This window comes from Balaenoptera ricei, chromosome 1 (assembly GCF_028023285.1).
Source record: "Balaenoptera ricei isolate mBalRic1 chromosome 1, mBalRic1.hap2, whole genome shotgun sequence".
NCBI classification, from domain to species: Eukaryota; Metazoa; Chordata; class Mammalia; order Artiodactyla; family Balaenopteridae; genus Balaenoptera; species Balaenoptera ricei.
The window spans coordinates 992229-1018756 of record NC_082639.1 but is presented as its reverse complement, the minus strand read 5'-3'; the positions used below and the strand labels follow the sequence as shown (position 1 = coordinate 1018756).

Sequence of the window (26528 nt, the reverse complement as noted above, 5' to 3'; positions counted from 1 at the left end):
AATGACATGTCCTTGTAAGAAGAGGAGGAAAGACAGGCGGACACAGAGGGGAGGTGCCCATGAAGCCGGAGGGAGGAGTGGGCGGCCAGAAGAGCCAGACCTTTCTCCCCCGTAGCTCCCACTGCAGACTCCGTCTCCTGCTGTTCTGAGCTCGGGGTACCAGGTCGCACAGCCCCAGGACCTAACACGCCCAGCAGCACCGCACACCCCCAAGTCCCCGCTGCCCTGCGCCAGGCCTCTCCCTCCTGTCGGGCCTCGGGGCTGCGAGGACAAGTGGCCCAGCAGAGTCTAGAGCAGGCCGTCCAGGGGGCACTCAGGGACCCTGCCCGGAAGGGGCTGGCCGCCTGCTGGCCCTGCGCCCGCCCTTCCTGATGGGGGTGGGACGGCAAAGGGGAGGCGAGGAGGGTCCCTGACGGGATCCCCGCACAGCGCCCGGGTGTGACCCTGATGCCCACTGCGGCAATCCCGGCGGGGACCGGCCTGCTGTCTGTCACCGTGACTGTCTGCTCTGGAGGAGCCGCGGCCCAGGCCCGTGTGCGGCGCATTCTCCGCGTCCCCGCGCCCCCAGGTACGACATCTGCTGCATCTCACAGGCTCCCTGGGTCCCGCTGCCCGAGGGGCAGAGCAGAGACCTGGGTTTGCTGCATCTCGGGCCCGAGAGCTTTGGCCACTCATGTGGTGAGAGAGGAGACGCGTCCAGCCAGACACCCAGGCCGACACCACCTGGGACACAGCCTTACGTTCTAGACGGATCAAAGACCAGAATGCAAGAAACGAAATATTTCTTCCATTTGGGGGAGCCAGAAAGGAAAATGTGAAACAGGTTTGAACGCACAGAAATCAAACATGAACGCTTCCGTGTGAGCAGAGGCAGGACAGTGACAGAGGAGGACCCCCAGCAGGATGGACAAGGCACAGAGGGAGTCCCGTGAGGTCACAGAGCCCCTCTGTGCTGCCACCGCCCCGTGCTTGGCCCTGGGCTGCCCGGCGCCCTTGCCCAGAGCCAGCAGGTGGCCCTCCCTCAGGCCCCAGTGCTGCCACGTCATTCCTGGACTCCAGTAAGCCACCCAGAGCCACCAGTGGCCACCAGCTGCAGGTCCCGCCTGCCCCGGGGACGTCACCAGCCAGCCCAGCTCTCCCCACAGCGCCCCGGAAGGCCCTGGAAGGGTGCTTCCGTTTGGTGGGAGGGAGCCTCCCGGGTCTCCCAGCTGCCATCAGGCCCCTGTTACCGACAGCAGGGAGCGTGGCCTCCCAGCTGAGCCGACGGCACATTCACCTCCGTCGCCTGCACCTCGCGGGCAATGCAGGGCAACCAAGCTCCGCTTGCGCAGGACGCGGAACCGGACAGAAGCCAGAGCCCTTTGAGGTGGGGCGCCTCCCGGGCCCTGCTGACAGTTCATTCTGATGACGCTTCAACATACACAGACTCGAAAAATTCTTTGTGCTGTGGCCAGAACAAAATGACCAATTCAGTATCTTAAAAACCTATAATCTGTGCATGAATGTCCACAATAGCCAAGACGCAGAAACAACCCGATGTCCAACAACAGGTGAATGGATACATAAGATGTGACAAAACACCCAAGAGGGGGACTTCCCTGGTGGCGCAGTGGTTAAGACTCTGCCCTCCCAACCGTCAGGCCACATGGTAAGTCTCAATCGATTTTAAAAGACAGATATCATGGGCTTCCCTGGTGGCGCAGTGGTTGAGAATCTGCCTGCTAATGCAGGGGACACGGGTTCGAGCCCTGGTCTGGGAAGATCCCACATGCCACGGAGCAGCTGGGCCCGTGAGCCACAACTGCTGAGCCTGCGCGTCTGGAGCCTGTGCCCCGCGACGGGAGGGGCCGCGATAGTGAAAGGCCCGCGCACCGCGATGAAGAGCGGTCCCTGCACCGCGATGAAGAGTGGCCCCCACTTGCCTCAACTAGAGAAAGCCCTCGCATGAACCGAAGACCCAACACAGCCAAAAATAAAATAAAATAAATAAATAAAGTAGCTATAAAAAAAAAAAAAAAAAAAAAAAAAAAAAAAAAAAAGACAGATATCATACAAAATATCTTCTCCGACCACGGCAGGATCAAGTTAGAAATTAACAAGAGGAGGAAAACTGGAAAATTCACAAATGTGTGGAAATTAAACGACACACTCTTAAACAATGGATCAAAGAAGAAATCACATTGTAAATTAGAAAATACTTAAAGACAAATGAAAACAAAAACACAACATACCCAGACCTGAGGGATGCAGAGAAAGCGAAGCTAAGGGAGAAATTTACAGCTATAAATGCTTTCCTTAAAAAGTAAGAAAGATTTTGGGGCTCCCCTGGTGGTGCAGTGGTTAAGAATCTGCCTGCCAACGCAGGGGACACGGATTCTAGCTCTTGTCCGGCAAGATTCCACATGCTGTGGAGCAGCTAAGCCCGCGCGCCACAACTACTGAGCCCACGTGTCTCAACTACTGAAGCCCGCGCACCTAGAGCCCGTGCTCCACAACAAGAGAAGCCACCGCAATGAGAAGCCCGCATACCACAACGAAGAGTAGCCCCCGCTCGCCGCAACTAGAGAAAGCCCGCGCTCAACAACAAAGACCCAACGCAGCCAAAAATAAATTAATTAATTAAATAAACTTTTTAAAAAAAGTAAGAAAGATCTCAAACCAACAGCCTAACTATACAACTTAAGAAACTAGAAAAACAAATTAAACCCAAAGCTAGAAGGAAATAATAAAGATTAAAGCAGAGATAAACAAAACAGAGAATAATCAGTGAAACCATTTTTGTTGACAAGATCAACAAAATTGACAAACTTTTAGCTAGATGGACTAAGAAAAAAAAAGAAAGGCTCAAATTACTAAAATCAGAAATGAAAGCAGGAACATTACTACTGATTTCACAGAAGTCAGTAAGAGAGTACTATAAACAACTGTACACCAACAAACTGGATAACCTAGATGAAATGCACAAATTCCTAGAAACACAGAATCTACCAAGACTAAATCACTAAGAAACAGAGAATCTGAATAGACCTATAACTGGTAAGGAGAGTAAATCAGTAAAAAAAAAAAAAAAAAAAAAGCTCCCCGACAAAGAACAGTCCTGGACCTGACAGCTTCACTGGTGAATTCTACCAAATATATAAAGAAGAACTAACACCAATTCTTCTCCAACTTTTCCAAAAAACTGAAGAGGAGGGAACATTTCCTAACTCATTCTAGGAGGTCAACTTACCCTAACACCAAAGCAAGGCAAAGATACTACAAGAAAAAACGACGAAGGACCAATGTCCCCTAAGAATACTGACACGAAAATCCTCAACAAAATACTAGCAAACCAAATTCAGCAGCATATTAAAAGGATTATGCACCATGACCAAGTGGGATTTATTCTTGGAATAAAAAGATGAACAATCAATGTGATGAATCACATTAACAGAACAAAAGAAAAACATGGGATCATATCAATGGATGCAGAAAAGGCACTTGACAAAGTAGAAAATCCTTTTACCATAAATACATTCAACAAACTAGGAATAGGAGGTACCTGGTATGTTTTTTCCCATACTACCAAGCTATTAACTCAATTCTGACACCATCTCCCTGCAGGTAGCGTCAGATCCCACAGGTAAGGGCTCAGTCCTGCAAGACTGCCCACCACCCCACTTCAGATGCCAATTGCCAGTCCAGGTTGACACCTGTGCTTCTGACCCACGGCTATAGGTGGGAGGCTCACCACCCCCTCCTCAATTCGATTAATTTGCTAGAGCAGCTCACAGAACTCAGAGAAACATTTAACTTCCCAGATTAATTCAGGAACAGCCAGAAGGAAGATGCACGGGGCGAGACACGGGGAAGGGGCGCGGAGCTTCCACGCTCTCCAGGAGCCACTCCCCCCAAATCTGACCTGAGAGCTCTCTGAACCCCATCCTTTTGGGGTTTTATGGAGGCTTCACTGCGTAGGCACAATTGATTAAATCATTGGCCGTTGGAGATTAGTTCAACCTCCTGCCCCTCACCCATCCCTGGAGGTCAGGGGGTGGGACTGAAAGTTCCAAGCCTCTAATCTCTTAGTCTTTCCAGTGACCAGCCCCATCCTGAGGCTATCAGGGCCCCCACCCTAAATCACCTCCTAATGAATGACAAGACACTCCTATCACTCAGGAAATTCCAAGGGTTTTAGGAGCTCCTCGCTGTAAACTAGGGACAAGGACCACATACATTTCTCATACGCTAGAAGGAAACCAGGAAACCACCTCAATACAAGAAAAACCATACACGAAAAACCCACAGCAAACATCACACTCAATGGTGAAAGACTGAAAGCTTTTCCTTCAAGATCAAGAACAGACAAGGATGCCCACTATCACCATTTCTATTCAACAGAGTACTAGAGGTTCTAACCAGAGCATTCAGGCAAGAAAAAGAAATAAAAAGCATATAAATTGAAAAGGAATAAATAAATTATCTCTGTTCACAGATGACATAGAGAACTGATTCCACAAAAACGTTGTCAGAACAAACAAATTCAGCAAGATAGCAGGGTACCAAGTCAACACATAAAAATCAGTTGCATTTCTATATCCTCACAATGAACAACCCAAAAACGAAATTAAAAACACAGTTCCATTTATGTTAGCATCAAGAATAAAATACTTAAGAATATATCTAACAAGGAAGTGATAGATTGTACACTGAAAACTATAAAACAGTGCTGAAAGAAATTAAACAAGACATAAATAAGTAGAATGACATCTCATGTCTATGGATTAGGACTAACACCAATTCTTCTCCAACTTTTCCAAAAAAATATTAATATCTTAATATTGTTAAGATATCAATACTACCCAAAGTGATCTAAAGAGTCAATGCAATCACTACCAAAATCCCAATGATGTTTTTTTGCAGAAAAACATCCTAAAATTCTTATGGAATCTCAAGGGACCCAGAATAGCCAAAACAATCTTGAAAAAGAACAAAGCTGGAGGACTCACACTCCCTGATTTCAAAACTTACTGCAAAGCTACAGTAATCAAAACTGTGGTACTGGCATAAAGACAGACATATAGACCAATGGGATAGAATAGAGAGCCCAGAAATAAACCCTCACACATATGGTCAAATGATTTCCAGCAAGGGTGCCAAGACCATTCAACCGGGAAACGACAGTCTTTTCAACAAATGGTGTTGGGAAAACTGGATATTCACATGCAAAAGAACAGAGTTGGACCCTCAACTAACATCATATGCAAAAGTTAACTTAAAATGCAGCAAAGACCCTAAACGTAAGATCTAAAACTATACAACTCTTAGAAGAAAACAAAGGACAAAAGCTTCCCAACATGGGATTTGGCAATGATTTCTTGGATATGACACCAAGGCACAGGCAACAAAAGAATAAATAGACAAATTGCACTTCATGAAAATTTTATAATTTTGTGCACCAAAAGACACCATAAACAAAGTTAAACAAACAAAAAAAAACCTCACAGAATGGGGGAAAATGTTTGCAAATCATATATCTGATATGGGGTTAATATCAGAATATGTAGAGAATTCCTAAAACTCAACAGCAACAAAACAAACAACCCAATTCAAAATGGGCAAAGAACTTGAGTAGACATTTCTCCGAAGAAGACATACACGTGGCCAACAAGCACATGAAAAGAGGCTCAACATCGCTAATCATTAGGGAAATGAAAATCAAAACCACAGTGAGATGTCACCTCACACCCACCAGGATGGCTACTATCAAAAAACCAGAAAACAACAAGCATTGGTAAAAATATGGCGAAATTAAAACCACTGTGCACTGCTGGTGAGAACGTAAAACGGTGCTGCCACTGTAGAAAACAGTATGGCAGTTGCTCAAAAAATTAAAAATAGAACTACCATATGACCCAGCAATTCCATTATTGCATGCATACCCAAAAGAATTGAAAGTAGGGTCTCAGAGATATTCCTACACCCATGTTCATAGCAGCATTATTCAGAGTAGCTAAAACACAGAGGCGACCCAAGTGTCCATTGTCAGATGATGGATAAACAAAACGTGGTCCATCCATACAACGGACTATCATTCAAACTTAGAAAGGAAGGAAATTCTGACACCTGCTCCAACGTGGATGGACCCTGAGGACACGATGCCGAGTGAAATAAGCCAGACACAAAAGGACACATTCTGTGTGATCCCGCTTCTGTGAGGCCCCTGGAGGAGCCACACTCACAGAGACAGAAAGTAGGAGGGTGGGGCCGGGGCTGGGGGAGGGGTGGGGAGTGAGTGTCTCAGGCGCGCAGGGCAGAGCGTCGGTTTGGGAAGATGAGAAAGTTCTGGAGACGGATGGTGATGATGGCTGCACAACAATATGAATTCAGTTTATATCAATGAACTATACACTTAAAAATGCTTACGATGATAAATTTATTTTATGTGTATTTCACCGTGATAAAAAAATTGGGGGAAAAAAAAAAAGGATTGAAGTTCTGATACACGTTACAACACGGATGAAGTTCACAAACAACACGCTAAGAAGCCAGTTACAGAAGACCACACATCATATATTGCATTTACATGAAATGTCTACACCGGGTAACTCCGTAGAGATGGCGCAGTTCGGTGGCCGTTGGGCGCTGAGCAGAGGACCTGTGACGGCTCGTGGGCACGAGGTTTTCTTCCTGAACATGTTTCAGAAACGGCAGAGGTGGTGAACCTACTAAATGCCACTGAATTGTTCAGTTTAAAGTGGTTAAAATAGCACATCTTATGTTAGGTGTACTTTACACCACTTTTTAAAAACCCTATAGAACCGATTAAATTCAGGGTGACAACCTGCACAGAAGGTGCTGGAAGGGGCTTTGCTGCCACGAACACAGGCCTGGCCGGACATGCCCAGGCATGACCTCGAGGCTGCATCTCTGCCGTGTGTCCCTGTCTGGCTACCGCCCGTCAGACCGGCCAGCATCTGCATGCGGTCCTGACCTGGGTCAAGGGTGCCATTTGTCCCACCAGCCTGACCCTTCTCACTCGCCCGGCCTTGGCAGTGAACACCAACGCTCACGCAGGTGCCAGGATCATGCCTGCACCCGGGCCATCGGGGGACCAGCGCAGGGCCGTCCTAACTGTCCAAGGTCAGCGTCACGATCGAGCCAGACGAGCAGAGCCGGGAAGGGGACGATACCCCCACCCTCCGTCCACCCCACCCTCCACCGGCCGGCCGCGGAAAGGCTGCTGGAATGTTCCAACAAAAGCGAGTGGCCCGGAGCTCGGAGCCGCCCCTGGTGAGCATCTCAAGGACCTGCTTGCGAGTGGGGATGGCCCCACATTCTCCGCATTCCTCCGCGGTGATGCAGCCCCTGCCCACGCGTCAGCCCACGTCACCCTCCGGCAGAGACCCCATGACCCCCACGACCCCAGGAGGGCACCGCATCGGCTGTGCCGACCCCCATCACCATCCCCTACATGAGGCCCCAGACAGGGCGGCATCCACACGGGGATGAAGCCAGGAGGGCACCGAGTCGGGGACAGAACGGACAGGCCCGAGGCCCTCGGGGCGGCGCTGCCGGGGCCTTGGCCTGAGCTGATGGCTGGGCAGCCGGAGACCAAGATGCAGAGATGCTTGGGCGACCCCTGCACCGCGGGCCAGCACGGGCTGCTGGCGACGGCTCTGGGCAGAGAGACAGCCTGTCACTGTGGTTGAGAGCCATCAAGGGAGCACAGGAACGAGCTGGGGGACGCCTGGTACAGAGCACAGTGGAGGGGACCCTCCTTCCAGCAGGAAGGTCTACCTTATTTTGTCCTTTTATGTGTCTGAAAAGACAACGTGAACTATCAAAAGTGTGCCCCTTCCGTGAGACGTGGGTACCCCGGGGCGGGGGGTCACGGGGAGGGGCAGCCCCGCGGGGGATGAGGACCCCTGGGAGGCCCACCCGCCTCCGAGCCCCCCACCGACGAGCTCCTCTCTGGCCACCTGGGGCTCCTGCGGGTGGGCTTCTGCGCGTGGGGTCTGCTCCCAGCTGGCCGCACTCCCCACCCCCTCAGTGTCCTGCCTTGACCCACGTCCTGGCAGGTCCAAGGGCCGCTCGCAGCGAAACCGCACATGCGCACAGGAGCCTGCTGTCCTGGACGGGGCGGGCGGCGGCCAGAAAGTCTTACCCGTGGGACTGACTCCCCACCACCCGCCTTCTCAGGGCGGCTTCCAGGTCTCAGAAGCTCCAGGCTCGCCCCCCACCTCTGGCTTTATCTACCCCCGGCGGACATCTGCCTCCCAGCCAGGACGCGCTGGGACTCCTTACTCTCCCCCCAGCCTTCCCACACCTGCCCCTCACGTCCGCCCCCCGGGGCAGCACCTCCCGCCGGCCCCTGGGCTGCTGCGGCCTCTTCAGGCTGCCTGCTCCACTCCTGCCAGGACTCCGCGATCGGGATGTCTCCATGGCCTTGCTGACTGCTCCTCCAGGGTCCCCTGTTCTCTTTGGGAGACCCCAGGGCCCGGCCCTCATCACTGGCCACACCCTCCGTGGCCTCAACAGCCTTCTCTATGCTAAGGGTTCCCAAATCTCTCTTCAGCCCCGACTGCTCCCCGAAATGCAAGACTCACGCACCCAAGTGCCCACTGAACAGCTTCACTGGGTCTGACAGACCACAGACAGTCCGGCCTCTGCTCAAATCCGCTCCCACCCCACACAGGACGCTGCTGGCACCCAGAGGCCGGGCCCAGGGACCTGATCCGGAGCCCGCCCTGGGACCCCGGCTGGCAGGAGGCTGAGCCAAGTCCCCCTAACTGGACAAGCGGCCACCGTGGTCCAGAGCCCCTCAGCACCAGGCCAGGGCCCGAGAAGGGTCTGGTGATGGGTGTCAAGTTTCTCTATGCCCCACCCAGTGGGGGCCCTGCCCTGAAAGACGAGGCAGGCACACTGTTCAGGGTCGGGGGCCTCCGGGGCGTGGTCAGAAGCTCTCCTCTGACCCACGGCCCCTGGGACTCCATCTCCAACCAACAGACCTGCAGTGGAGGAGGAACGGGTGCCTCCCTGGGGGACCCAGGAAGGACTGGGAGGGGCCGATGACCAGGTCTGGGGGTGGCCGCAGCGGGGACAGACACACGGGAGCAGTGTCCAGCCATCCCAGCCAGGGCCCTTCCTGCCAGGGGACATCAGGGCTTCTCCTGGGCTTTACCTCATGGCACCACTGACCAAGCCGGTGCCCTGTCGGATGGTGGATACATCCCTAGCCAAGGGCGAGGACACCAGTGAAAACCCCACACGAGGCCACACCAGCTGCCCACTCTGCTTTCAGACACTTCGCGAGGAGCACCTAAGCCTCGGGCCGCCAAGCTCCATCCTCCGCGCCTTGCAGAGCAGACACGTCAACCCATCACCGTGACACACGTCATGGGAGAGGCGGTACTCACTGTCTTCTCCCGGACAGGGCATGCCTGGCTCCTCGGGGATGCTGGGGAAAACTGCACAGAGAGAGAGAGAGAGAGAGCGTGTCAGTGCCCACTGCGGCCTCGTCACAAGTCCTGCTTGGAGTCAGGCTGCCGGCAAAGCCCCCGCTGCGATGAGGGCCTGCTCTTGGGAGATGCTCATTAAGGCAAAACCTTGGAAACCCAGCACATCGATGTGTGCCAAACTCCCTGTGATGAGACACGGAGCTGCACGGAAAAATCCAGGGGAAAAAGCAACCAGAGGGGTCCCGAGAGCAGAGCCGTCCCAGAAGGACGCCTGATGTGTAAAGTCCATATGGAAATGGGAAAGAACCGAAATTCCCTTGAAAACTGACTTTTGAAAGCACATTTCGTTCCACTTCTTTACACTCAAAATGGAGTTCAAAATTAGGCATGTTAAAATATACCCTGGGTTTCCACAATAAGTTACTAGAAAAAAAAGTTAAATGTATTAAAACCTAGCTAAAATGACCTCTTTCTTAATCTAGAAAATAGAGTGAATTTTGAAAGTACCAAACCTTTCACTGTCGAGTCAACACAGACGTGCTAACGACCACCATGCAGTGGACGAGAGTAGGTTTGACATTTAATCCACATTCATACAAAGGGCTACAAAAACTAGGTATTTTAACCAACCACTAGTCCAGCGTCAGAGAGAACGATGGTCCAACAGAAAACCATGGACGGGGTCTTCCCTGGTGGTAGTGGTTAAGAATCCGCCTGCCAATGCAGGGGACACGGGTTCGAGCCCTGGTCCAGGAAGGTCCCACATGCCACGGAGCAGCTAAGCCGTTGCGCCACAACTACTGAGTCCGCGCTCTAGAGCCCACAAGCCACAACTACTGAAGCCCACGTGCCTAGAGCCCATGCTCCACAGCAAGAGAAGCCACTGCAACGAGAAGTCTGTGCACCGCAATGAAGAGTAGCCCCCGTTCGCCGCAACTAGAGAAAGCCTGCACGCAGCAACAAAGACCCAACGCAGCCAAAAATAAATTAATTAAATTTTTTAAAAAAAGAACACTGTAGATGGCTCCATGCGCTGGTCCTGGCTCTTGGGCTCAGCCGTCCGTGGCCCCCGCCAGAGTATAAGCTGCACCAGAAGCGGATGCAGATGTGGCAGGGCGGCTGCAGCTGCCAGAACTATGCTCTCTCTGCAGACCCCCTGCAGACCCCCAAAGTGCTGGGGGGCACAGCCTGAAAACCTGCGATTTAAAGACGATACTGACACGGTAGCAAGGAACACTTCCCGCTACTCAATTTCTACCCCGCGCTGAGCTTAACCAGCGGAGGAAGGCTGTGAGCCTGCAGAAAGCCACGGGGAGGGTCTCGTCCACCCTGGGGCAGGGCTGCGGCACTGTCCCTGCTCTGCCCGCAGGCGCGTGGGCCCCGGGCCCTCGGAGCTCCCGAAAAGGTGGGGGCAGGTGAGCGATGCCGCCCCCAGGAAACGAGGGCAGTGAGGGCTAACCACCTCCAGGACCCGGGCTTCTCCTTACAAGAGCAATTTTATCTGGATAATAAAATGTAAGAGAAAAAACCCCCATTGCATCCTATTCCACATCCTTACATTCTCGGGCGTCCTAAGATCTTAAACTGCGATCCTCCATGTGGCTCCTGGTCCGACAAAGCGCCCACGCCCTCCCGCCCCCCTCTGACCCCCCCCCCCACACCTCCCCAGACGGCCCTCTGGCCGGCACTGACCGTGAAGGATGAGCCCTTCGTCCTTGCGCTGACAGGACAGGCGGAAGGCCTCCTCCAGCTCCATCTGGGAGGACACAGTGCAGGGGTCACCTGGTGGACAAGAGACATGGATGAGGCCACCGCAGGCCCAAGGCAGAGGGGTTCACGGTGGCGGGAACCCGAGTTTGGGAGGGTAGTCCCACTGCTTGTGACCAGCTGCCCAGAGCAGAGCTGACCGGTCCCAGAGCGGCCAGCCTGACCAGCAGGTCACCCCAGCCAGGGCCCGACATCAGAACCAGTCAAGCCCAGAAGGGCAATGAGTTCACCCGCAGCCCGAGAAGGCCACGCGGGGAGCTAAGGCGCCCTAGGTTTCCCAGCCAGGGTGAGAGTAAGCACACCCTTAGCCAGTCCTAGAGCGGAGGGAAGGGCTCCTTGCCCGCTGCGGCTGGACAGGGGCACAGATCCACAGACAGCCAGCGCCCCACGCGGCCAGGTTCCAGTGGGAAGGGGCGCGGCTAGAGGTCTGCCTGCCCCTCGTCCAGGCTGAGAGCTGCCAGGCGGTCTCTCCTGGACGGTCTCCCAAACACTCCGCTTTCTCCGAAGTGTGTCCGGCAGCAGGAAAGAAGGAAGGAGGGAGGGAGAGAGAGGAGGGAGGGAGAGGGAAGGAGAGATGGACCCTGGGGCCCCGGCCACCCTTACCCTCCCCACTTCCCCGAGAAAATGAAGAGCTCAGCTTCCAAATCACCCACCAGAAAAACCCAGGATATGAGGAAGGAAGGTCACGTAAGGAGGGTAAGGAGCTGTGCAAGGCGTGGAGGAGACCCTGCAGCCCAGAGCTGGCCTTGCGGGGGTGGCTGGCCCCCCCAGAGGGGCAGCTCACCCCCCACCCCCCACCCACGCACCTGTCGCAGCCTCTTCCCAGGAAACAGCTTCCAACGACCCCAGTGGGGAAGCTTGTTAAATTTAACCAGTTTAATTCCAGGGTTGTCCATCTCCCCCCAGAAGGGGCTGCGCACAGACTCAGAGGTGTACAACCCGACCGACCGACACGCGCCCAGGCGCTACCTTCACTGTCCACCCACTTGAGGGTGAGCGGGTGGCCCTGGTGCAGGTGGCACATCTCCCGCACCTCCTCACAGAGCTCGTCAAAGGTGGTGGCGGAGTCCAGGCTGGTGATCAGGATGTCCCTGGGGCAGAAAGGACGCACAGGTCTCACCATGGAGCATATCTAAGCCACATGAAGTACTGATGATTGATTAACCAAGTTACTGATCAAATAAACGAAGCGATGTTGTCCCCAAAGAGAATATTACAGCCTCTCCCAGAACCACTGCCCGCAGTCTACGAAGTTACCACCATGAGGGCCCTTGTGCAGAAAGATCTATCTGGGTGCCTGGGTGTGCCTCAGTGGGGCGGAAGGACCAGGGTGGGCACGGCAGAAAGCACCGCCCACCCCCCCGTGGAGGCCGGACAGACCTGCTTGGACACCAGGAGTGAGGCTGTCAGAACGGTCACCCAAGAAGGGTGGGGCGGCTGGACACAGCCCGTTCATCTCAAGCCCAGCGGCCTCATTACACCGTCCCCCAACCTCCATGGCGCCAACAGGGCCACGTCATATACCTTCAGAAGACGGGAACTGGGGGGGTGCGGGCAGAAGGCAGTAACTTATTAATCCAAGGCCGCAGCTTCTTGAAACCCTGGAGGGACCATTCGACTGCCTTTGGTGCGGCCACAACACAATTCCAGGTTCGGTTTTTTGGAAAAGCCAGTCCCAGAATGTCACTACCTTTTATCTTTTCATCCAAAATAGGGAAGTGGAAGCTGGATCATTGGCGACAGCTCAGGGATTCACGGTCAGCCTTTGAGGGCTGGCCCTTCGGGGGTGAGGCAAGTCAGCACGAGGGAAACGCTCGACCCCCCCAGGATAGGGAGGGAGGGGTATCCCCCCCATGCACTGTCCCCTCCCATCACCCACCACCCAAAGCAGGGATGGCACTGACTCAGGTATGCTTATTGAGACTCTGAGCAAGAACCACTTTAGAATACGCTCAAGTTTTGGGGAAATTTTGCCAACAAGTGACACAAGGGCGTGGAGCATATGAAGAAAGATCTGAAACATCCCATACAAGAGAAATGCAGGATCTGCTTGGCGTTAACACTGCTGGCTGCTGAATTCTGTCAAACGCGTGTTTATAAACAGCCTCTGTCCACCAGGTAACATCCAGGGCCACCAAGACCTGTCTGCTGGGCGCCCACCACAGCTGGGGCCCAGCCCACGGGTCACTCACCCTAGTGGGTGGGGGGATATGGCCCCCAGCCGCCCACCCCTTCTCGTTGGAACTGGCCCCATCTGCTCACAGACCCACAGCACCTGCCCCCGGGGCCCCAAGCTCACCACAGCCTGCGACGTCTTGGCAAACCAAGGCACAGAGGGCTCACATGGCTCATCAGTGGGGGCCCCAGAGACCAAGCCCCCATAGCACCCACCCCATCATCCTGGGGTCACCCAGACTTGGTACCCACGCTGCCCACACTCGCCAATGACCCAGCATCCACCAGTCCCCCTGCCGCAGGGAACTCTGGAAGTCAGTCTGCCATCCCTTCACCTTTGACCTCTCCCTGCCCCATGACCCTCCCCCACAGTTCTGCCCCCAGGTGGCAGCTAGTCCCCACCCCCCAGCATTTCAGGGCCTGGAGTTCAGGTGGGCAGCTCCCCAGTGGTTTGGAGGCGCCCCTGGGCCCCAAGCTCATCACCCAGTGACAGCACGGCAGCTCTTCCCTCCAACGCATTACCTTGGCACCAGTAGGGAGGGACTGTCCCAACCCCTGGCCAGACCCCTGACCACCACCCCTAATGTCATCCCAAACCCGAATCAAGCAGCATCTCTGAGCAAAAGGGATCCTGAGGCTGCCAGCTCAGGGCGCCAAGACAGAGCCCCAGGCTGGGGCAACAGCCTGCTGGACGGCCCCTCCCGGGACTCCTGGGTCTGCCCAAGCCATGCACCCAGGCCCGGGCTTTGCACACAGCAGGCCCTCAATAAGAGTTCTGGAAGACAAGCTTGAGCTGCAGAGAAGGAAGATCCAGCCAAGTTGTTCCTGTGATCTCAGAAAAGCGGGCAGAGCAGGGTCTCCAAACCCAGCATGCATCACCTGGAAACCCCCTGAAAACACAGAAGCTGCCGGACCCCCAGACCCACCCTCAGAGTCCGGTGACTGCACACCCTCCAAAGGCCCAGCTGGCGAGGGGGAGACCGTGATCTCAAGCCTCTGGTGGGCCTGGGGCGGGGAGGGGAGGGGATGGGAAAGGGCGACAGGGAGAAGGCATCCCCAGTGGGGGCGGCTGACGACCCCCTATTTTTAAGAATAGTGTCTCCAATGTATCTGACCCTCAGCTCCCAGCCCTGCTGCTTAAAAATAACCTGCAGTGGCAGCACAGGGACAGAATTTCACTTGGACCCACGGGGTTTGGATAAGTGAGCGCGCGGAGCTCAGCGGACACTTTCCGGAGCCAGCATCAGGTCAACGCCCGCTGAGGACTGTCTCCCAACTCAGACGCCAGACTCTCTCATCCCAGGAAGAGGCGCCAGTGCGGAGCACTTTCGGGAAAGCATCGGGAGGCGTGAGGAGCTGGGATCGAGGAGGAACGGTCAGCCTGGGGCAGAAATGAGGAGGGTGGGAGGGAGAGAAGGAAGAGTGGGAGAAGGAGGGGAGGAAGCCGCAGCAGGGAGAGGAAGGGAGGAGGGGGAGGGGACGGAGAAGGGGCAGAGGAAAGGGGAGGAGAGAGGGAGGGGAGGAGAGAGGGAGGGGAGGAGAGAGGGAGGAGGGGAGATTGGGAAGGGAAAGTAGAGGGAAGGGTATAGGGTGTGGCCTCATCGGCCGGGAAACCAGACTCAACAGGTCACATTTCCCCCGGTAACCAAAGCGCTCTCCAGGGGCCCAAGCCCAGGGAGGGGACGGACAGGCAGCTCAGCCAGAACTCCCTGGGGCTCCTGAACTCTGCCCACAACTGCCTGGTCTGCCTTCCAGCCCTGGCGCAGTGCCTACTTGAACTCGTCCTGGGGGAAGGCTGGGGGTCTGGTTCCCACCTGCCCCCTGGCCTCTCCGGGTGTGAACTTCCTCTCACTAAGGATCAACTCTGATTTTCAGTCACTTGTTGCTCAATTCCATGGTTCCAGGCAGGGAAAAGGACTGTCTCTGATGTATGACAGCCATTCCTTACCCTCAGCGAGCCAAGACCCTCGGACCAGCCGAGGCCCAGGACCTGGCTGACAGCTCACCAGCTTCAGTCTGCAGCCCACCCTGCCAGCCAAAAGACAAGACCCCGTCAGCCTCTTCAGGTGGGCTGGCCAGTCATTCCCCCCCCCAGAAATCCTTCTTCTGGGGCACTGCCACCAATTCCCCCCGCTGCCCCCTCCACTGCGTTCCCAGGGGGTCAGCCTGAGGGCAGGAGAGGCCTGACAGACACCCCAACAAGGTGCGCTCACCAGCTCAAGAGCCCGAAGCCCCTCCTCCGGCGCCACTGCAGCCGAGACCACCAAGTTCATCTGCGGGGCCAAGGTCCGCTCCCCTCCCCACTCCCCGGCAGAGGCGACCCTGGGAGCAGCCAAGTCCAATCTGGGGGCTCCCGGAGACCAACACCAGTGGAAAGAAGCAGCAGCAAAGGCTCCTAGTTCTCCTCCGACCTCAGCCTGCACTGAGCGCGCAGCGCGGTCCCGGTCTCTGGGCGCAGCCCCTCCCCCCCACCAGGGCTGCCCCGACGCGGCCGAGAATCCAGCGAGCGCTCTCTGGGCTGGGCCAGGCGCTCCGGTCACTGACCCCTGTGGGCGCCGGCTCGCCCCATTTCACAGGGAGGCAGGTCGAATCCAGGGCGCCGAGCGCGGACGCAGGGCCCCAGCCCTTCCAGGCGCCCTCCATTCGCGCGACCAGCCGGCTCACCGCACCTGCCCTTCACCCGGTCATGAAACGGTTCTGAAACTGAGACCTGGTCGGGTACACTGGAAAAAGTTTAGGAAAACCTCGGTTTTTAAAACCTGCCGGCAGTCTTCACAATTTGACAAAAACTTTCGTCCTTACAGGTCGTGGCCTGAATGTTTCGGCCAACTTTCCAGGGAGAGTGTCAACACAGGGCCCGGGGCTGCGGGGCGTGCCAGACGCCCGCCTCCCCTCCGGACAAGTCCCAGCCCAGGAAAATCTCGTCGGAGCGGGGAGAGACCCGCGTGGCCGCGCGCTCCGAACTGGGCCCGGCGACCCCGAGCTAGGGCGCCGGGGGGCCAGGCCGACCCCACCCTGCCAGCGAGCTTTCCCGCCGATGACGTTCAAGTGCGCCCGGAGCGCCCGCCTCGCCCGGGGCCGCCTCTAGGCGCTGGCGCCTCCGGACCTCCCGGGACGCTCCTGGGCCCGGAGGGGCCTCGCTGTCCCCTCCCTCCCGCGCCACGGCCGGCTGCCCCCAGCCCTCGGCCTCCCGAAGCTGCGACGACACGGTCGCCGACGGCCGGCGCTGTCGGGGGCCGCTCCCCGCGCCCGGCTCTGCCCTCGGCCCCGCCGCCTCGGCGCACACGCCCCCCGCCCCGGCCGGGCCCTGCCGTCGGGCGCTCGCGCTCACCCGCTGTAGTGCGCCTTCAGGCGGACGCGGCCGCCGCTCCCGTCCATCTTGCGGCCGGTCCTGCTGGGCATGGCGCGCTCCGCCGGCCACCGTCAGCGCCGCGCCCCGGACGCTCGGGCCATGGCGCGGGGCGCCAGCGGCCGGGCCGGGGCGCAGGTGAGGCAGACGGCGGAAAGCGGAAGGGAGCGCGCGGCGCGGGGACCGAGGAGCGCCGGTCCGGCTAACTCCGCGGAACTTGGCTGCAGGCGGGGCGGGGCGGGGGGTCGGCCGGCGCGCGCGCGCCAGTGGGGGCGCGCACGGAGTCCGGCGTCAGGCCTCGCGGGGGGCGGGGGGTGTCCGAACATGGCCGACCCGAGGCCCAGCCGGCGGCCAATCGGCGGGGCGGGCGGTCCCGGGGCGGAGGCGGTGGCACCTGCGGCCAATGAGGTCGAGGCGGGGCCGCCACCTGGGCCAATCCTCGGGGGACCCCACGGCCGCAGCCCAATGGCGCGGCGCGGGGCGGACTACCTGTCGGGCGGGGCACGGCCCCACCTGGGGCCAATGGGGGCGCGCGCGGCCCGGCTCTGCCCGGCAACCGACGACTCCTGTCTGCGCCGCGCGCTGATCCGTCGGTGAAGTGGGCTCCCGGGGCCGCGGTTCCCAGGCGGGGCCCCTGCGCTGCGCGCCCCGGGAACTTGTTGGAAATTCAAGCCTTCGGCCCAGCCCAGACTCGCTGAATCGAAACTCCAGCAGTCTGTGCTAACAAGCCCGGGTAAATCGGATGAGCGCGAGTCTGCGAGCCGCTGGGCTAGGGGACAGCGGGGACGGGTCGCCCGTGACGAGTGCGGCCCGCCGCTCAGACCCTGGATTCCGAACCGCGCTCGGACCGAGTGACCCGCGTCCGGCCAGCTTACAACTGCGGAGACAGACTGCGAGGAGCAGAGAACCCAGCGAAGGTCACGGCCGGCAGGTCCGGGCTCAGTGGGTTCTCCCGGCCGCAGCCGCCCTCCTCCTTCTGCGGGTTTGTCTACACTCGCTAGCCTGCTCCCTCTGCCCCAGTTCACTCCTCGGTTCGGGACTAGGAGGCCGCGTTTGTCCAGCTCGCCCGTGACCTTCACTTCTGAATCCACATCCTCTCTGGGTCTTATTAACACCGTGCGTTTGTTCCGGACTGTCGCCTTGGAATACTATCCACGCCCCCACCCACCAGGTGCCTGCATCCTGGGCCCGTCCCTTACTGGTTGCATCCACAGGGGCCCAAATCTGCAGTCTGTGGGACCTCAGCTGGGCACTAGGTGCGCACCCCGGGCTCAGAGATCTACAGACCCCTCATCTCTGCCGCCCCTGCCAAGGCCTGTCCTACTCTGGGCCACACCCCTGTTGCCTCCCTCCCCTTCCCCATCCCACCCCAGCCCGTTGGCAACCTCTGACCCCCCCCCCCCCAACTCCAGTCCCGGCTAAGCCTTCACCACTCTTCACCTGGACAATTGTAAGGATTTCTCATTCACTCTTTCATTCCACAGAGCTTCCTGGCGCCTCCTAGTACAGGGTGCTGGGTGTCCCTGGAGAACCATATTCTCCCTAGAGATGGGCACAGAGAAACCTGTTGACAGCCCACCTCTCACCTACTTAGGGTGCTGTGAACTCTCCGTCCTAATAAAAAACAAAGTCCTCTGCACCCTACAGCCGTCCGGCCACCTGCCCATTTCTCTGCTCTTCTCTACAACAAACTCCTGCCCAGAGCTTTCTGCCGCCCTTATCTCCACTTTATCTTTCCTGCCACTTTCTCTGAGGCCACTGTCACTACCATCTCCTGTGTTTTAAGTACAGTGGCCAATTGTCAGCTTTTTCTGAATTGACCCTTGGCAGTGTCCTCACCCTAGGACGCTGCTGTCTCTTCCTTGTGCCTCTGCCGCTTCCTCGTCAGCCTCTAAATGCGTCCCCACCGCCCCCGTCTCAGTCATGGGTGCTTCTCAAGCCCTTGAGCTGCTCGTGTCCACTTAGGGCTCGAAGTACCATCCCAAGCTCAGATGGCCCCGCTGGGCTGATTCCCCCACCATCGCACCTCTCATCCCGCCAGAGCTCCCTGACATGCCATCCTCCACCTCAGGGCGCCCACCCCTTCTTTCTTCATTCTCACCTCAAAACTCCTGGGCTTTCCTTTGCTTCCTCTCCCTCTTACACCCAGCCCAGCACCATCTGCAGATCCTGGCAGCTCCAGATTCCTGCCGTGTCGACCACCTCCACTGCTGCCACCTGATCCAAGCCTCCAATTTCCCTAAAACCTAAGTCCATCTGTGTCCATCTCTCTGGTGTTCAAGACCTGCAGTGGTCTGCATCGTCCTCAGGGACCCCAGGCCTTTCTGCCCGGTCTCCCGCCAGCCTCACTGTGGCTCTTTCCACACTGGCCCCCTGGCTCCCTCCTGGCTCAGGGCCTTCGCATGTGCTGTGGCACCTTTGCCCAGACCCTCGCTTCCCTTGAGTCTCAACATCCCTGACACCCGTGTTAGTCTGCTCCCGACCCCACCCCGTGGGCACTCCTCCACGCGCTGGCATGGGCACCGAGCTCCCTGGCTGTCAGGTGCATGAGAAAGGGGAGGGGTCCGAGGGTTTGTCACGTGAGGGGAGCAGCATGGCGCTCACAGGAGGGAGCAGGAGCCTGCAGCCCAGAGGTGAGCGTGTGGGATGCAGCGCCCTGTGCCAGCCCCTCACCTGGCCCCATGGCCAGCACTGTGGCTGTGTCCCCTGGGCCACCGGGAGCCCAGCCTGGCACACGGCCTTGGGCACATCCTGACGGGCGGAGAAGAGCAAGACATCCCACAGCACCACCCCCGCCCCCCGTCCCCCCACCCATTCTGACTTCCTGCCTCAGAGCGTGGTGAGGGCAGAGGAGGAGGGGCCAGGGGGTCCAGTCCTTGATGCCCTCTTCCCCCTGCTGGTAGCACAGGCTAGCGAGGGTCCCTTCTCTGGGCACCATCTCCTGGACATGCCCCATCCAAGGCCCCACCAGACACAAGAGCCCTTTCTAACCAGGGAAGCCCTGGTCAGGGTAGGAGCTCTGGGCATCCCAGGTGGCCCCGTGGGTACTGGCCTCCGCCTGCAGACCTGAGTGCCACATGGGACCCTCTGTCCTGGAAGCTGGGTCACCCAGTGCTGGTGAGGAAGTCCGAGGGGGCACCGGTAGCTGCCTGCTCAGGGTCAGGTGGGTTTGGAGGGTGGGGCCTCTGTTCCCCATGGGGGTTGGGGGAGGAGAAAGGCGTATTCCAGGAGGGGAGGGTGTCCCTGACCATGTCTAGCCCCAGGCCCGGTTGAGGGCACGTGGGTTGCCTGTGGTGCCCAGAACACTTCCCTGAGGCCGCTGGAGGGGGGAGGGTGAAGGACCCTCCCCCCACCAACAGGTTCTGCAAAACGACGACCTGCTGCCCAGGCCCGCAGACCCCCTCCAGAGGGCAGGGCCACTGAGCCATCCCCCTCAGGGCCTCGAGCACAGAGGGCTGGGTCCCGACTGAGCGACAGGCAGCCGTGCCTGCCTGGCGTCCACTTCCTGCCCTGGATCCGGGCCATGGGCATGGGGCGTTTGGGTAGCTGGCGGGGTTGGGACCCCATCAGCCTGGGTCACTGCTGTATCCCCACTGCGTCAGGCATCTGGCACACCTGGAATGAATGAATTAATGAACGAATGGGTGAAGACCCCTCAGAAATGCTGGGACCAGTCGTCCTCCAAGGACCCCGGACCTGTTCTGGGGCCCACCCGTCGGCAGGCTGCAGCATGATGTCACCTGGGGCGGAGCGGCAGTGACCCTTGGACGGAGGCGCAGGCGGGACAGACCCGCAAGGGGCCTGGCAGCTGCGGGCTGGTCCTTTTCACTCTGGGCAGTTTCTGTATTTCCCAGTTTTCCACAAAGATCTCATATACGTTCATGATCACAAACACCTATTATTTCCAAAGTGAAAAGTACAAATGTGTGTTGTTATGAGCTGATTAGAAAAGTGACAATGGCTCACTGTAGAGCTCCGACAGCACGGCAGGTGCAGGGAGAGGAGACCTTCCCCCTGCCCGGCCCCCCCAAACCCAGCCGGGCCTTCTGCCCCTCCTGTCACCTGTCACCTGGGACCCAGGGTGGGGCTGCAACCTGTGCATCCCACCCGCTGTGGGACGGTGGGGAGGAGGTGGGCAGGGCCTGCAGAGGGCAGAGTGGGGCCCCAGCGTGTGGCTCGCCCCCTGATTTTCTTTGTTAAATGTTCTTTATGAGTACTTTCAACAACTTTGAGCTCCTCTAGGTGAAAGGTGAAAGGCAGGTGGAGTTTATGCTCGGTGAGCCTCATCAGACAGAAGCAGAGGTCTCCCGTGGGGGTCGGTGGTCCCTCCTGAGGGGTCCTTCTCAGAACCCTGCCTGGGGACCTTCCTCATCAAAGCTCACAGGCGGCACCTGTGCCGACTCAACACTTGGGGCTGCCCAGGAAGAGGTGACTGCCGGAGCCAGCATCTGCTTGGGCCCGTGGGGTGGGGGTGGGTGTTTGGTCATCCCGCCAGGTGTGACACTGACCCGGGCGGGGCCTGGCGAGGAGCACGCAGGTCACGGGAGAGCCCGGGACGCCCGCGGACAGGCGCCTGGCACGCGCAGCTGTGGGAAGGATGGGCCGCAGATGTTTCCTTTCTTCGTCTCGGATCTTGGGATTTGGAGAAACTGGTTTGATGTCAACATTCGTTTCACCTGCTCCTTCATTTATTCAAGGGAGGTCGACTGCGGGCCGACTGGGCGCTGCACCCTGGCGGGGGACAGGTCACAGACCTGGCAGCTTGGTCGAAGAGAGCGAGGTCTGCCTAGGGCCCCGGAAGGGAGGCTGGCTGTGGGGCCTGAGGGCGGGAGGGGTGGGGCAGGAGCAGAGGGGTCCGGGCGGCCTGAGAAAGGCCCTGGGGGCGCCGGGAGCAGGACGGCCTGCGGCGTGGGGCAGACCCCGGGGTGGGGGGGCCCCTGTGTGTACCCGAAGGGCTTCCTTCAGGAGAGGGTGACGGTTTCTCCCCCGGCACTGCCGGCATTTGGAGCAGGTGCTTCGCGGCGGCGGGGCCGCTGCCTTGCGGGGTGTGGAGCGCATCGGAGCCCCCCCACCTCCGCAGGCGCCTTCCCGCGGGCGCAGTGCTGCGCGGTCCCGGCAGAGGGCGCGGCGGGGACACGGCCGGAGGCGCGGAGCCGCTCGCGGGGTCCTGGGCGGGGCCGGAGTCCAGCCCGGGAGGGGCCGCTCCAAGGTCACCCCTCCGAGGGCCTCAGCCCTGTCTTCCCCCTGCAGTGGCGCGTTCTCAGCTTAACCGTCAGTTACACTGATGGTCCCTGTTTCAAAGCACGGCGAGGCTTGTCTGCGGGTTAGACCCAGACAGACAGTCTCCGTGTGCGTGTGCCAGAGGAGGTGCTGGGAGAGGCCGCGTCCGCAGAGGCAGGAAGCAGGGACGGGGGTTGCTGTGTCCAGGGCTGGAGAGGGGCTGGCGGGACCCTGACTGCTTGGCTGGGAGGGGCTGGAGGCTGCAGAGCCAGGCACTTCCCACACGTTCATGGCTGAGCCTCATCCTGAACGGGTGAGGATCGCGAGGCAAGGCACCCCCAGGGTCAGACCCTGCGCCAGGCATCACCCCCTAGGACGTGCCCCATTCTCTGGAGGAGGACACTGAGGGGGCGGGTGGCCCAGTGCTTCGTCCAGGGTCTCAGGGCTGGGACCAGACCTGCCCAGGCCAATGGGGACAGGCGCACATCTCTCCTTTCAGGCCAGGCATGCCCACAGAGCAGGGCCTAGGACAAGCAGGTCGGAGCACCGTGGAGGGAGGGGCGCTTCCTGTCCTGTGGCCGCTGGGAAATGGAGTCTGTCCCGCTTTCCTGTCCCCAAGTCTGCCTGGGATAGTGTTTACAACCCAAAGCGAGCCTGCCGTGCCGGCAGCACCCAAAGAACGGTCACCATGGCAATACGGAGCAAGCGCTATTTTAGCCGCATGAGGCATCACAGGGAGACGCGGTGGCAGAGCCGAGAAAGGTCTCCCACTCTCCGCCCGAGCTCGTCGCCCATCCTCGCCTGTCCACACCAGGCCACCTGCGTCAGGACCCACCGGGCTGAGGTGCCACCGCCTCGCTGAGCCCGCCCATCAGAGCGTGAGGCTGCGGCCCCAGGTGGGCGTGGCCTGAAGCCCAGCATTGCTTCTAAACTGCTTGTCCTTAACCCCAGCCTGGGGCGGGGAGGGGCGCGCAGAAGGCCCCCGTCCAGCAGGGGAGGTGCAGCTGGGGCCACCTTGCAGAGACAAGCGCACAAAACACGTCTGCATCATTGGGTCCAATCATTCCACTTCTGGGAATCTGCTTTAAGGAAAGGACTGGAAATGCAAACGTTTGCAAGCCAGCTGTCCCCGTGGCAGCTGCAGGCTCAAACGTGGGAGGTGACCTGCCTGGCCACCGGCTCTGCATGACCTTTAGATGGAAAGTTGCACACTCACAGGCACATACACATGCAACACAACACACATGTCCATGCGTGTGCAGACACGTGCACACACCTGGGCTTGTGCTCACCCAGGCCAGGCAGGAGCAGCTCTGCCAGGACCCCGGCCGGGTGGCCCCAGAAACCAGCAGATGGACGAGCAGGGCCCCGTCCAGCGGGAGGCTGTGTCCAGGCGCCTCTACCTGAGGAAAACGTCCCTGCTTCCCCACGCAGGGAGAAGATCACCGGGACCTTGTCACCCAGGGTCAGGAGCCTCCTGTGGACAGGGCCCTGGCTGCCGCCCCCAAGGGACAGCAAGCTGCACCCAGAGGCAGCCCTCAGCCCTCTCTGACCCCCGATGACCCTCGCCGTGGAAAAGCAGGTGGGGTGGACACCTGCTTTCAGGATGGGACTTCATCTCATCTCTGCAGCTCCCACCCGGGCGGGTAGGTGGCTGAGGCTCTGCGGCCCTGGGAGATGCAGCACCTTCCAGGGTCCAGCGCAGATCCCAGCGCAGGCCCCTCCGTGCCCCATCTGCCCCCCTCCGCACGGTGCCTCGGGGGAGTCCCGAGAGCTGTGCCTTCAAGGTCACCCTGAGGGGAAGCCACCCAGCCTGGCCAGACGGTTCCCAGGACTGCTCGAAGGCCGGGCCTGGGGCGTGGGGCCCTTGGTACCTGGGAGAGGGGGGCTGCGGGCACCCCAGGCCAGGGACACGAAACCCACAGCTACCCCATCCAGGTGCTCGGGCACCTGGGCCCACCCAGAGAGGGGCCACATTAAGGGAGGCAGCCCAGGTGGACGCCGCATGCACAGAGGGTTCCGTTATAGGAGACGAACTTGAGGTCCAGTCACCAAGTATTTTATACCAGGCAGAAAACCCTGCCCCTTCCCCTGCGGGGACAAGTCCAAGCTGTGTGTGCAACAGACCTCCTTGGAGAGACAGTGCAGGACAAAAGGCAGGTAGCATCTTGCTCATAAGATGTGCAGAGACCCAGAGTCCCGTGGAGAGCAGTCTCCCAGCGGGAAATCGGGACGTCACTTCCTGACTTGGCGGGACCCAGCAGGCCTCCCAGGAGGGGTGTCCTGCCCTCGGTGTCCTGGCTGGCGACCCTTCCAAGCCTCTGTCTTGTTGTCCTTCAGCTCCTTGGCCTCAGTGGAGCCCCAGCCTCTCTCGAGGGTCCCCTCACTCAGACTCAGTGGACCAGGGCAGGCAGCCCAGAGGCTCGGGGGGGTGGGCTGGACCACCCGCCTGGTCTGATCGCACTGTCTGGCCTTGCCATTCCACCTCTAAATTGTGTTGAGTCCGGAATGGGGACAGGGGTGTCCCTTCTCCCGTGTGTCACACGCCACTTGCCGTGCTGGTACACCAGCTCCCCGAAAATCCAAGCCCCGGGTGTAGTGTTTGCCGAGTTCCACGGCGTGAATTCACTGAACTTGGAGTCAGGGAGACGTGTACACATCAGCTCCCGTGAGCCTGGGGGAGCCCCCTCCTCCTCCCCCATCCGCTTCTCCTTCCTGCAGCCCCCCGGGCTGGGAGCGGGGGGGTCTCCCATTTCTCAGGACCGACCCTCCTCCGCAGGGCAGCACGCCCTTCCCCACCCCCGGAGGAGTAAGTCAGCATCTCCTAGAAGTGCCCTTGCTGTGCTCAATGGGACCTAAGAGACTGCAGGGAATTTTCAAGACACAGCCCGGATTGCAAGTGTACTGTCTTCGCTGCAAATCCTATTTCGAGTATCTAAACCCAAACACTAACCTTTTGTGTGTCTCCTGTACCAGGCTAATCGCCTCGCAGCCCAGGCAGACGTGTGCCTTGGGCCAACCAGTAACCATAAGTAGCACCTACTGAGTGGGACAAGGTACAGACACCACTGTAGGTGCCTTTTATTAATTATAGCAGTTAATGCTCACGACAACCATATACCATCGTTTCCCCATTTAACAGGTGACGGTCCCCAGGGCAGGTGGGTCACTTGCCCAAGGTTACATGACAGGCATTCAAGTCCGGAGCCCACGCTCTCAGCCGCCGTGTGTACAGGACTTCTCAACCAAGAGGCCATACCTGGGGAGGCAAAACGTGCTCATTTTCCCCCAAACGGTCACCCTGTTACCCTGGGAATCCAGAACCTTCTGGTCGTAGCAGCTCTTGATGCCTGGGCCAGGTCCCCTCAGCTCACCTCCAACCTCAGAGCAGCAGGGGGACAGTCCCCGAGCTCACGACCAGCGTTCCATCTCCACCGCTGTCCCACCTGGGACTTTCTCTGACCTGCTCAGCCTGGGGTGGGGCAGCCTGAAAGGGTGGAGGCTTAATGTTCCCGGGGGGCAGCCCTCGGCCGGGGGCGGGTGGGTGGGGAGGGGACCCGGCTGATGGGTGGGGAGGGGACCCGGCTGATCCATCCTCAGAGGACTGTGGTGAGGGGCCCCTCAGAGGGGCTCCAGGGATGGAGACCCCACCCTGCAGTGACAGCTCAGTAACCACACTCCACTGGCTTTTCCTCCTCCATCTCCCCACCTTGCTTGCTCCTGCGTCCTGGGGTCACTTCCCAAGGTCGCCCCAGGCACTGAAGTCCTTGCACAGATGCTGCTTTTGGGTCTTGGAAGAGTCATGGGATTGCCACTCAGTGGTGTCATGACAACAGCCTGGCCTCGCTGGTGGAACATGAGAGGTGAGAAGCGGCCTGCACACCTCCCACTGCTGCGTCTGGAGCCGACTGTGGCCTCAGGGCAGGCGGGGAGAGCCGGAAAGTTCTCCAGGCCACCCTGTCTCCTGCAGCAAGATGGCAGGGGGTGCTGACCATCAGGCCCCAGGTACAATCCTAGGTGAGGCAACAGACCCCCCCGAGGACTGCTCGTGCACCTTGCCAGGCCTCTCGAGTTGAGATCAGGACCCTGATGGGGAGGGATAGTGCCTGAGGTTCGGGGTCCTTGTGAGTGAGTTCACCCGAGGGTCTCATTCCCCCGAGTCATATCCCGCTTGTTTGTGGGAAAGGGGCTTCCCTGGTCAGGGGTCCCTAAAAATACATCTGAGATGGATGCCTTTGCCAAAGGGTGCTTGTTGTATGAGTTTCCTGTGGATGCTGTAACAAAGACCACAAACCGGAGCGGGGGCTTAAGACAGCAGACATCTATTCCCAGAGTCTGGAGGCCAGAAGCCCATGGTGAGGGTGTGGGCAGGGCTGGTTTCTTCTCCAGGCAGCAGGGAGGATCCCTGCCAGCCTCTGCCCTAGATTCCGGTGCTTTCCTGGCCATCCTTGGGCTCCTTGGCTTGTAGACACCTCTCTGCCTCTGTCTCCACAAGGTGTCTCCCTGTCCCACTGTGTCCTCTTTGTAAATAAGGACACTAGGGGTTGGATCTAGGGCCCACCCTGATCCCATAGGAC

At 58.7% G+C, this 26528-nt stretch overlaps 1 protein-coding gene across 1 annotated transcript in view; it reads right to left on the bottom strand.

Annotated features, from left to right (window-relative positions):
* PRKCZ (protein kinase C zeta) overlaps positions 1–16988 on the bottom strand; it is a 98327-nt gene extending 81339 nt beyond the window's left edge. Inside the window, exons 1-4 of the mRNA XM_059899867.1 lie at positions 16714–16988; positions 12177–12298; positions 11133–11222; positions 9399–9449 (exon numbers count right to left, since the gene is read on the bottom strand). Coding sequence (XP_059755850.1) covers positions 9399–9449; positions 11133–11222; positions 12177–12298; positions 16714–16784 — 334 coding nt within the window. The 5' untranslated portion in view covers positions 16785–16988. The remainder of the gene's footprint in view (positions 1–9398; positions 9450–11132; positions 11223–12176; positions 12299–16713) is intronic.
* Positions 16989–26528: the final 9540 nt, after the last annotated feature.